Raw genomic sequence first — 12,352 nt, 5'->3', positions numbered from 1 at the left:
CACTCCACCCTGATGATGCTGGCTGGAGTTAACAGAAGTTGAAGCGGCACAGTCCACCCCCCACCCGCCATTTGGCTTTGGATGGAGGTTACCCACTAGTCACTACAGATGTAATTTGGGAAGCAGCAGCTGTCAGGAAAGTTGATGTTTGATCCAACATGTGTAACACAAACCAGAGAGATTTAAAATCAGAAGAACCCACCCTCTATTCCTGGGCAACTATGCAGGGGTGAGTGTGTGTGCCACTTAACAGCAAGATGCATCTGATCACTGGTGGCTCTGCCAGTATGAAGGGAAAAAACTCTTCAAAGCCAGGATTGTCACTCACCTACAGACAGTGATGCAGCTGAGGATGGCTGAGATGCAGGATCAGCAGGAAGTCTCTCGGTAGCACTCTGGGTTTTGCCAAGTTCCAACTGAGGCAATCGTTTGCCGGGAGGAATGGGGTTGGCAGCTGGGCAGGCCAGATTCCCAGCTGCACTATCTGCAACCTGAAAAATGGGAAGGCACAAGGAACTGAAATGGAGGCTATTAAAATGATAGTCTGGTCAAAAGAACACTGCATAGCCACAATGGGTATGCTTCTCCTCTCATTACAGCAAGTTGTACCCAGAAGAGGAAAATACAGATTTTCACTGAATCAGCTTATGGCCATCAAGGTGGATGTCAAACACCCCTGACCCTCTCCAAAGGAAGCACGAGGCAGATCCCTCCCTGCCAGGACTGCAGATCATCCTGTCGCTCACGTTACCTGGGGCAACTGTGGTGGGGGAAGCAACAGCTGCGTCTGCTCCTCCAACTGGGGCTGGGCAGCCCCCATGGCTGTCTGGCTCAGAGTGGTGGCTCGATTGGTCTGTCCCCGGAGGGTCACTGTGATGGTAGTTGGGGCCTTTAAGCCTTGCAAAGAGGAGGCAAGAGTTACTGGGGGCCCTGAAATGGACATTCCGGCACAGAATTAGCAGTCCCAACAGGTTGTTGGGCAGCTTTTCCCAACAGCTACACTGACTGGACATGAGGACAGTATGTTTGGAATTTCCCAGATGGGGCCTCAATCTGAACACTGCAACTGTACCTTATTCTGTCTTCATGGCACTCCAGATGGTATGACTTTTATTAAATCTGTGAGGCGAGTTCGTATGAAACAGTAAAAGGGTGAAGGTTACCGGGCAAGCTTTGGTGGAGCCAAACTGGTTAGTTATTGGTTCAACTCCAACACTTTGGCTGCTATCCTACACTGATTCTCTTCTTAAATTGTTTGTGCTACTGAGATATGCAATCAGGCGTCAGCCTTATCAGCAACACCCAGAAGAACTATTCCTTGGTCTGCCCACGCAGCTCGAGTCTTACCTGCCCCCTGGCCAGAGATGTGAGCCAAACCAGGGAGGCTGCTTGCAAGTTTTGCCAGACCCCCATTTGTAAGCAGCTGATGAATGGTGGTGGGCTTCCCACTAGCCGAGGCTCCAAGAGATGATAAAGATGTGGCAACCGGGATTGTTCGAACAATGGTGCCTGCACTGGTGGTGATTGTACTCAGGCTCTGGAGTGGTGCTGAGGTCTTCAAGGCTGAGTTCTGCAAGGTGGGAAAGAGGAACAGGTCACAACAAGAGGCATTTTCCTCTATCCTCTCAGGATATCCAAGAGTTTAAATGAAGGCCTGCCTAGTCTGCCACACTCAAGTCTTCAGATCACACCTAGCCAACTGGTCCAACAAAGCCATGTATGGACACCCTGTAAAAAGTAAGAATAAAAACATTCTCCACAATGAGAATAAAGGAACCCTCATTCACCTCCATCCTATATGTAAGCAGAGCCCAGTTATAACTTTCCTTAAACTCAGTTTCTCTCAAGCTTCCCACCCAGCTTTCCATTTGGTCAGTCTGCATGGCTGAAATCAAACTCTGTCCATTATCTCATACTTCCAAGTTCTATTAAAATGCTCATTCTCCACCTACTGAAGACCAGGTCCCCTTAGGCAGTGGTGTGGTGGTAAACGTTTAAAGAACTGGCTCTGCTGGCTCCATTGCCACTGCCTCACATCCAGCTGTGGAACAGCCGACTGGCGCACCAGATAGATGTCTAGCTTAGCTCTGCTCTCAACCGGCTCACAAAATTCCAGAAGATTTAACCACTGACTCTTGTGAGCCGGTGCAAGCCACTGCCCTTGGGCCTCTGCTGCCTACCTGTGCCAAGGGCCCAGCGGCAGCAACACTGGCTGGAAGAGCAGCAGACTTTGTGCTGATGTCCTGCAGACTGAAGCTCAAACCTTGTAGAAGGCTGCTGGCCGAAGCTGCCCCTAAAGAGAAACCCAAGAAAATTAAGAAACAGACGACAGAAACTCCACATCAGGAAATTCAAGAGCTCCTTTAGACACGGCCATCCAGAACAGCCAGCCAAAGGTCCGTCAGCTGATTCGTTGGGATTATGTCTGAAGCACATCCACACTTGCTTTCAAGTCCCTCTGAATTGGAATCAGAGCCTCTTGGATGGGGTGCTGCTTCTGGAACGTTCTTACCAAGAAGGATCATCTGGTGCCTGCATTCTTGTCTTTTCGGGAGCAAGCCAAAACAATTCCTTCTAAAGCCACAGGGAAATTATTCGCTCTCCTTTATTTATTCTGACTATAGTCAATATTTCATTTGCTGCTATCTTTGTTACCGTGTGTTTTAATTGAGGATTTTGTTTCCAACAAAAGCATGACACAAAGGATGTAGGAGGGACTGCCTCTCCCCGGTTAAGTGCCCGTCCCACCAGGTCCAGCAGGAGAGGTGTGTTCTGAGTTCTGCTGGCCAGAGAGTTTTGTCAGGTGGGACCTAGGAGGAAAGCCTTCCACCAGAGGTGAGGCTGGCTCCAACCCTGTTGGCCTTCCAGAAGGCCCTCAAAACATGGTTTTGTCAATTGGCCTGGAGATCCCATGATAGAGTGAAGCCTGCTAGATGGCTGCATGATGGTTAACTGGAATGCACTCTCTGTATGTTTTTTTCACCATCTTTTTTATCTTTTTAATTTATTTTGGATGTATTTTTAATTGATTTTTTAAAATCTATATGGATTGTTTTATTGTGTATGCTGTCCAGAGTCAGTACATGAGATGGGCAGTGAGACTCAAACAGACTCAAACAGCGCCACTTTTCTAAAAATTCCTTTTCCCCACAAGACTTAAAATGAAGAGGCGCATCTGCTCTGCCGTGCCTGCGCCAGCAATACCCGTCTGGCCAAGCCTTTCCCAGACCTGGTCAAAGAGAAGGAAGCCTCCCTGTGCCCCTCTCTGAGGGCTGCCTCTCCCTGACTGCAACCACAGCCTGCGCTTACCTGGGAGTGCACCGGCGGATTGGGTCTGCAGGCAAGGGGTGCCGCTGGCAACGAGTCTGTTCTGCAGAGCATGGAAAGCACTGGGAGCTGCGTTGCTGGGGATTGTAGCCGCGGGGGTGGGACTGGCAGAGGAGGGGCTGTCTGTTGCAGGACTTGGCCTAGGAAATGGAAAAGAGAATGCAGATACCCAAGCGAGGAAGCTGGTCTGAGGCAGGTAACCTGGGTGGATTACACATACGCTTTCTTGCACAAATGAGCTGTTTGTATTAGGCAGCTGTGGAACTGGCTGCATACAAAATATGGTTTTCCCCAAGTCTCAACTTCCCTGCAAGCAGCAGCTGGAGCACCTGCTCTTTAGGCATCCCTTCAGTTACACACCTGCCTTCTCTTTGTGCAGCTGGATTGCAGCATTTCTTCTGTGCCAGTTTAGACACAGTTCATACGTCACAAGTACCTCTCTTAAAAACAAAGGAGAGTCCTGCTGGGTCAGGCCAATACCCCATTAATAAGAGGGCCATCATCATCATCATCATCATCATCATCGGTTCCTACTGGAGCCCAGGCAGATGCTCCCTGAAAGCCCACTACCGGGGAAGAAAGGGGGAAGAAAGGCATCTAAACCAGCAACCCTGGTGCATTTGCAGATACTCACATTGAGGTGGCAAGCAATCCTGTCACCTCCTTTGTACCAGCCATCGTCTGTCCCAAGGTCACAGCAACAGGCTTTCCTGCAGCTACTGTAAAATTAAAACATAGATTAAGAAGAATCTTCTAACATATCAAAATCAGTCTCATTCTAATAATATGTACAAAGGATTGGGAAAATAGATCTACTGTACATTCATCAAGCAGTTCGTAAGCTGTCATGACTCTGAAAAAGGCACAAAAGGCCACCATGCCTTGCTGCTTATTCAGCAGCAAGAATTTACACGTGAAACTTCAGCTGCTTTACAGCATGCAAAAAACAAATTAAGCTCAACATCTGCCTTCACAGGTAAGACACAGCAGCCCTACTTCTACCATTGCTTTTTCCATTTTACTTCTCTACCCTTGAACACCTCTTCTCATCAGTCAGTCATTCACAGCAGGACTTGTCTTAATCTGTCAGCATTCTCCTAAAATATTTATAAAATACACAGGAACAGAAGTGAGTTAAAATTATATATTTATTGCAGTGTTTGGATACAAATGAAAAATTGTCTTGCTCATTCCTCCTGTCCACGTATGGTAAGAGGGAATTCTTGTTTGGTTCAAGTTTACTTCTGTATTTCATTATTTTCTGTAAAGAGAAATAAAGTTCGGATAATTACTTTTTTTAAAAAAAAGCTGAGACTTTCAAAGCTGATAAATTTATGCTTCAGTGATCAAATACAAATTAGTTAATTTGTACAGTAAAAAAAATCTACTGTTGAATTAACCAAAGGGGGATTTTCAAAAGTATAATATTTTACAGCTTTGGAAGTCTCCAGGTCCCAATGTGCTGAGGTGGATTTATTCAGTCCTGCTCCATGTGAAGGGCTGTTGTAGAAGGGTGGAAACAACTCCAAAGCCTTAACCTCACCCAGAATTACCCTCCAGTAATATGCAACTGCTTCTGCTGCTGCCACTGCTGCCAGAGGTTGCATTCATCTACAGCTGTGACCAGCTGTTTCAGATATCAACCCTTCTGACTGCTCTTCCAGCAAGCTGTGGCTAAACCCAACACTTGGGCCAGCAGAACTTGCAAGAGACACAAAGAATTTCTTACACCCTGGTCCCCCAAATACACGTGGGGTCCTTTGAAATGTATTATCAGTACTGTTTAATAGTGTTTTTCAACAATTAGAAGGAAATCTATCAAAACTGTTGCTGATCTCACTTAAGGCAGACAAGCTGGAAAATCTCTAATCACTTATCAATTTGGGAAATATTCTTGTGGTCTGAAAAACAAACTGCTAACCACATCCAAAAGCAAGTTATGCCAAAACACTTACTAAAACAAAGACTTTTCCAGTGAGAAATACTGAGAGAGTCCATGGAAGTACTTGTCCTCCTAGAATGAAAACTTGAGGGGAAATGCCGGCATGGTATCTTTGAGGAAGCTATTTTTATTGGCCATGGAAAAAAACAAACTTGAAAGTCAACTAGATGAACCATCAGAGTTTTTAAAAACTCTCAGGCAGATTCCATGAAGTTCCATTCTGCTTTCCATCAATCAACTTCACCACATGGTTAGGGAATGGCAACTCACAAAACACAAACATCCTTTCACTGCACACATCATGGAGAGGATAACAGGTTCAGAAGTATCTTCCAGAATCGGGCAAGACCCGTTCTGAGCCATGACCTGCCTCTCATCAACCAACATTCACAAAAAACTTCAGTTTCACAATGGTTATGCCACTTGTCCCTTTGTCTTTGTAAGGAGTTGTATAGTTATGTTTACGCTTTATAAATAACAGGAACACATGCCTGCTTTCAACTGTTTACATTATTCCACAAAATCAAAACTGCAGCTAAGAAATGCTCACAAATTATAATACTAAAGTATTCTTTAGAACAAGCTCACCACCAAGTCCCTGCAGGCCTGAAAATACAGGATTTCAGGAGCTTCCTATTCCATGTTCCCTCCAGCCACCAGATCAAACCTGCTTTGCTCACAGCTGACCAGAACAAAGCATAACCTGGGATACTGGTGACTCCGATGCCCTTCTTTATCTTCTTCACTGCCCAGCTGCAGTTCCCAGGACTCACTTTCGGGTGGTCCATCCAAGGATGTGCCGTTTCCGGGGCCAGCAGCTTCTCCATGAGAGACGATGGTCACCTTTATTTTAGCTCGCTTGGAAGATTTGCTGCCATGAGTGGGGCTGGGGGCCTGATGTCTCTTCAGCTGCTTCCGCAGCTCTTCTTTCTCCCCTGCGTCTGGTGACTGCTCTGAAGAGAGAATGACACAAGAGAAGTGACTGAAAACGGGGGGCATCTGAAACAGGCCTGTACGCAGGTCCCTGCCCTGGGTAGATCAGCAGCTTCCTTCCTGCTGCTTGCGCAAGGAAGCACCCGGACTCCTCATCTCTGCCTTCAGAATCCCTGCTGGTTTTACTGAGGAAATCAGTTACATGAACAACAAACTCTTGGCACGTGCTCTGTTCTGATGAAGGGTAGAGACTAAAGGTCAACACACACACAAAGTTTTGTAATGGACATATCAGATCCCACCACAGACCACTACAACCCCGAGCAATTAGCTCATACTTAGAGCCCAATCCTAATTTTTACTGATGTCAACACAACAAGATGTCTAGGATTCTTTCTTCTAACGTCCCTCAAAACACAGCACAAGCAATTCTTCATACTATACACAGGGTTAATAATAAAGAGAAGACATGTTCCAAATCTCTAAGTCACCCTGTAATCAGAAATCAGAGCTCTCTCCCAGTTAAATCAAGTAACGAACTGGACGGAGACAGGATTATTTGACTCTTCTGGGAATCAATCTAGCAAGAACCAACATCATTCTGTGCCATTCAAAGCAGCCTAACCACTTCCTCAGATGTGGGTTGCACTGAACTCAGCTATTTACTTTTGAGTAGACCTGGTTTGAAGTGTGCTATTATGATTCTGCATCTCATACAAACAAAATCTAGAGGCTTGAATAAGTTTACATGTTGTATTTGTAACATGACTGATATTTAAAACAAATCGAGTGATTAGATGGACAGGAAGGATACACATCCATTTTAAACCGAAACAAATATTTAGGGTAGTCAGAAAAACATTCTGACACATAAGGGGACTAATGAGAAAAAGAGGCAATGAAGTAGAGTTGAGCCGCCCAAATAATTATTAAAATAATTTAATAATTAAAATAATTTAATAATTAATCATTTATTAAATTTTCGTGGCAGCATATAAATTTAAAAAACAAACTATTTATTTATTAAATTTATATGCCGCCCATCTCCCCCAGATAAATAATAAATAAGTATGTAACTCATGGATTTCCCACTAAGGAGCGATTCCGTGTTTTGAGAGAAATTTAAACATCCCTCTCAAGAATATGGATTTGAATGTGTCTGGATTGTCTTTAATTCTGACCCTATTTAGTCAAACAAAAGGAGAGGTTCCCCATCTTGCTGAGCATGCCATTTCACCAATTCTGCTCATTCAGGAAGTCGTCTTGATCGTTATCTTCATCCTCTCACCATACTAACAGAGTTTACGATGTGCAGAAAAAAGCAGACCAGCAGGGCAGACCCACCTCTGCCCCGTGACAGCCAGTGAAGGGAAACCAATGGGGAGCGGCTGCTCTCTCCAGGCTGAACGTGAGAGCTGCGTTTGCTTAGGCCGGCGTCCCAAAGGGGCATTTGGCTCTGCCTACCGTTTGTCGCCTGGCCTCTGCCCCCAAGCTGTCACTGGGATCCCCCTGGAGAAGGAAGCCCCATCCTGAAGACTGCCTGCAGAGCAAAGCAGGAACTTGATGGAAGCCACTGGGAGATGGCCCGTCTGCAGCACCGCAACAGGGGCTCAGGCTTACCTTGGGCTTGCTTGTGCATCACAGCTCCCTCCGTTCGCTGCACAGACCTTTTCAGCAATTGGCTGGCACCAACCTGGCTGGATTTCTGAAGAGAAGACACTGCCATTTTAGCCTTGGGACTGGAGGCAGGGCTGCTGGAGACACTAGAAAACTCCTGGAAAGGAAAGGAGAGCCCCCAGGTTGTTAGACTGGCGGCACGTGGAAAAGGCTTAATGCTCACCAGCCTGCCCCCTCTGTCCGTCCTAGCCCTGCTCATCCAGTCACATCCCACAAAGAAGAGACTCCAAAGGAGAGCACAGCTCAAAATGATCGTCTTCCCAAAAGCAGCCTGATGGTCTAGCCAAAGGTGATGGACCTTCAATCAGAAGGTCAATATTTGCCGTGCTATTGACTTCCATGCAGAAACTTTTGCTTCCCCAGCCACAGAATGCACCACACAGATGCAGGTTTGACTGGATTTTTCATTTCCACGCTATCATGCAATCTGTAAGGAACTCAGAACGGGGTCCTCTCCAAGTAAAAGCTACTGGAAAAAAATCCTGCTGGATCAGATCCCAAATTTACTGAATTCCAGCTGCAGCCAATTTGATGCCTCTGCTTCAGGAACACAAACACCACCTTGACACTTGGAGAACTTGCAGGATAAAACGAAGATCACAAGAAAAAGGAATCTCACATACAACTGTCTTCTAGCCAGGATTTGCTGTGTGGCTGGGGAGGGGACACATGGTTTACTTCCCCTCCCCAATTATTGTTTGTTACTTCTGCCTCCTCTCCATCAATTCCCTCACCTCTGACCCGGAAGGTGAAGCCGGAATCTTGGCTGCTGGAGAGGCCGGCCGGCTGTTTCTGTCTGGCAGGTCGAAGGACAGATCCCGCCTAGCCGCGTCCCGGGCTGTTTTTTTCTTTTTCTCCATGTCTAGGTCCCGAGGATCAGAGCCTGAGTGGGTGTCTGCTCGAGTAAGCACTCCCGTCAGAAAGTCAGCTATTTCGTCCTACAGAGGGAACAAGAAGCCCCATCTTTTCACAGACCGTAAGGCAGAGAGGTGATTCTGCAAAACCAGCCAAACAGTGAGATCACACTGCTGGTCAAAGAGGCCCCCGAGAGAAAAACTGCAGGTCTTTGCAGACAGTTGCACACTCCTGGGTCCCAGAAGAAAAGGAGAAGCCTCATTAGCTTGATGGAGGATAAAGTTCACACCAGCAGAGGAGAGGAAGCTACTCACCTGAATGCACCTGTCCACCATACTTTGGGTCAAGCCTTCTGACTTTTTTTTGGCTTTGCTTATCCTATTAAAAAGAACAGCTTGTCAACATCCGATTGATATTTCACTTCCTTTTCCTTATCTTCAGCTGTCAGCCCTTCAAAGTAGACCAGGTCAGGAAACAGACACAAGAAGGACTTATTGTCATAAAGTCTAATAACAGACTCTTGAAAGCCTGACAGTTTCTCTCTCCCTCCTTCTTATAATAAAGACAGTCGGTGTGTGTGGGGGGCAATCTTGAGTTTCTTCCTCATCCCCCTCTCTCTTTCTACACTAAGCTGATTTTCCTAATGGCTGTCACATTCCTTCCTCAAGGCTATCTCTTCTCCATCATCCCTCCATGCTTCTTGGAACCATACTCCATCAAAGAGCCAATAGCAGTGGACAACTCAGACAAACAGTCTAGTATTATTGACATTTCTCTCAACTTGGGCAGATGATTCTTACCTCAATGTGCACAGATCCATGCACACACACAAAAATTAGTTGAAAAGCTATTTATTTTTCACAGAAACTAGCATTGCAGAACTATATTATTTCCATCAGAAACATCACTTCCTATTCTTTAAGTTGGGTTCTTCATTGCATGCCCCTCATATTCTTGTGACCTCTATCCCTCCTAGTTTATTTCCCCAGATTTTTAAGAAATTCAACTAAGGGCTGATACCAGAGAAATTGAGAAGATCACTGAGACTTTCTCTGCCTGTCACTCATTAAGTTAAGTTCCCTGGGAACTGTGTACCTGTAGAATCAAACGCAGCATTCTCTCAAGACATCAGAAAAAAGGATGCTGTGATTTGCCCTGACTCCACACACCTGAGATTATCATCAGCTCCCCCAACCACCACCAGGCTGTTTTCAGCTCGCAGCTTCTCTCGGAAATCTTCCATTGCTTCAGTGTTGCACTGGAGAGCATTCTGACCAACCACGAAGAGAACCGGTGCCTTCATATCCAGAAGAGGGTCATCAACATCCTGCTCCCCAAAACAAAATCAGGCTATGGCTACTCTGATTTTCGGAAGATGTTATAGCAGGGAGCATTTCACAGCAAATATGAGATATGCTAGAATTCTCTCAGCATTTGTCTTGTAAAAGGAGGAAGACAACTGGCAGAGCAGTTCAACACAAAGTTGGTAATGTAAGCAAACAAGATAAAATAGCAAGATTAAGAATGTGATTAAAAACAGAAATTAAAAATGTTGTCATTAGCAACATTCCACCCCAACCATACCAATGTAAAGACAGGTTTCCTTCTGGCCCCCATTTCATTCTTACCCCTCTGGGCCCGTCTATCGTTAACAGGGGGAATCCAAGACACACAACTGCAGTGACATCCTCCATCACAGAAACCTGGACAGGGAAACAAAAGGGTCTGATGACTGCTACAAGGTAGCTCAACTCTACGACAGCACTACGGATCCACATACCCTAGACCGGAAGTGACCAGCAAAGCCATCTTGGTTTCTGCAACTTCCTGCCAGCTTCCCTTCTGACTTTGGATGTGGGAAGCTGGCAGGAAATTGCCTTGCCTAACAACCGTGGGATTCAGTTAATGATGGCAACTGGGACTGCTGGGATTGCTGTTGCTAAGCAATGCGATGGAAATTCTGGTCCCAATTGCCATCGTAAGTCAAGGATTATCTGAATCAACTAAATTCTTGGTCTGATGTGCCTTAAAAATGCAGCAGTCAGACTAATTACTTGCATTGTGAAGACTTTTGGGCAGCGTGCAAGGCCATTTTTTCTTGTGATCATTAATTCTGAAGGTATACTGTGCTGTTAATATTACTGTGCCCCAAGTAATTCTCTTTGGTCCCCAGCAACATTTTCCAGAAGGGCCTTTGTTGCAATTCTGAAGGCATAGGTGGGGACAGAGCAACCAGCCCAGGAACAGGAGGAAAGGCGATGAAGATACTTACGTGACAGGCTAGCAGAGCTCCCGTGTTCCATCCAATCAGGATCACTGGCTTGTGAGAGAAATGGTTGTGGATCTGGGGAGAGGGGGGAGAAAGAAGTGAAGTCAAGCCACTGAGGTCCATCTTTTTAAAGATCACAATTAGAAGCTTATTTTGAAGTAACAAAGGAAGAAGCGCCAGGGAACAGATTTGGATTAACAGGACAAAATACGGTGCTGCCATCTCACCTCCAGCACTTTGCCTCTCATGGCACCAATCATATGTTCCAGGCACTGCAACACCCCAACTCCACTGCCATTGTTCATTATGTGGGTAGCGACTGGGATCACCTGGGAGCCCAAAAGAAGAAACAACAATTGGACTCAGCAGTAATGTTTCCGCTGCCTCTCTGATGAAATCCCACTTCTTCATCTAGTCTGTTCATCTGGCTTTTACCTTTATCTGCAGCCACTTGCCCTTATTTGTTTATTTATTAAACATTACTGTGGTATCCTGCAAACTTCCCAGAGTCATACAGAAGACATATTGGCTGCCCCAATCTTCTGTATGGCTCTGGGTAGTTTATAGGATACAACAGTAAAAAGTTATAGAAACACAAAATATATATAATCCAAAAGACAGTCTGCAGAAAAATAACGATCAGTTAAACAACTGAAGCATCCCACAAGGAGTCTAACACCCACTCTGGCCCAAGGCTTGGGGACAGAGCCAGATTTTAAGGGTTTGCTTAAGAAAGGGCAGGGTGGGGGCTGTACGAAACATGGAGGAACGGTGTTCTAGAGAGCAGGTGCCATGACAGAGAAGGCCTGCTTCCTGGGTCCCACTAGGTGACCCTGTGTCATTGATGAGTCCTTCTGGCAAATGTGGTGGGGTGGGCAGAGAGTGTTGGAAAGAGGCGGTCCCGCAAGTAGCCCGGCCCCATGCCATGAAGGGCTTTCTAGTAATCACCAGCACCTCGAGTTGCACAACCAGCGCAGCTCACGAAGCAGAAGCCCTGCATTAAAGAGGACCACCTGGTGGAACCCAGGAAGAAAGCCTTTTCTGCCATGGCACCTGCCCTGGGGAACCTTAACACCCCCCCGGAGTATCAGGTGGAGCATGTGAAACGGCTGTGCTGAGGTTGATTCCATGGTTTCCTTATCTCGGTTGCCAATTGTCTGTTCTGTACTTTCTGGTGTTTTCTACTGATTTTTTAAATTGCTGTTTAGCCACCCAGAGCCACTTGTTTGAGACGGGTGGACCAAGAAATTGAATAAAATAAATATGTAGCATCCAAGTGGTCCTCAGGGCAGACTCATGTACCGTGCACTACGATAATCCAATTATGAAGTAACCAAAGCAGGAATGAC

At 46.0% G+C, this 12,352-nt stretch overlaps 1 protein-coding gene across 4 annotated transcripts in view; it reads right to left on the bottom strand.

Moving 5' to 3' along the window:
* Positions 1 to 12,352, bottom strand: part of KANSL3 (KAT8 regulatory NSL complex subunit 3) — a 23,744-nt gene that overhangs the window by 1,835 nt on the left and 9,557 nt on the right. For all 4 annotated transcript variants that reach the window (XM_088152089.1, XM_088152090.1, XM_025168358.2 and 1 more), the window contains exons 8-21: positions 11,231 to 11,332; positions 11,007 to 11,078; positions 10,363 to 10,437; positions 9,904 to 10,061; positions 9,049 to 9,112; positions 8,614 to 8,817; positions 7,823 to 7,976; positions 6,043 to 6,222; positions 3,962 to 4,046; positions 3,310 to 3,467; positions 2,181 to 2,293; positions 1,348 to 1,570; positions 752 to 897; positions 329 to 491 (exon numbers count right to left, since the gene is read on the bottom strand). In XM_088152089.1, coding sequence (XP_088008215.1) covers positions 329 to 491; positions 752 to 897; positions 1,348 to 1,570; positions 2,181 to 2,293; positions 3,310 to 3,467; positions 3,962 to 4,046; positions 6,043 to 6,222; positions 7,823 to 7,976; positions 8,614 to 8,817; positions 9,049 to 9,112; positions 9,904 to 10,061; positions 10,363 to 10,437; positions 11,007 to 11,078; positions 11,231 to 11,332 — 1,897 coding nt within the window. The remainder of the gene's footprint in view (positions 1 to 328; positions 492 to 751; positions 898 to 1,347; positions 1,571 to 2,180; positions 2,294 to 3,309; positions 3,468 to 3,961; positions 4,047 to 6,042; positions 6,223 to 7,822; positions 7,977 to 8,613; positions 8,818 to 9,048; positions 9,113 to 9,903; positions 10,062 to 10,362; positions 10,438 to 11,006; positions 11,079 to 11,230; positions 11,333 to 12,352) is intronic.

Source organism: Python bivittatus, unplaced genomic scaffold (genome assembly GCF_059951505.1).
Source record: "Python bivittatus isolate LINGU-HERP-01145 unplaced genomic scaffold, Pbiv_v1 ctg000680_np1212, whole genome shotgun sequence".
NCBI classification, from domain to species: Eukaryota; Metazoa; Chordata; class Lepidosauria; order Squamata; family Pythonidae; genus Python; species Python bivittatus.
This window is presented reverse-complemented; position numbering and strand designations above follow the sequence as displayed.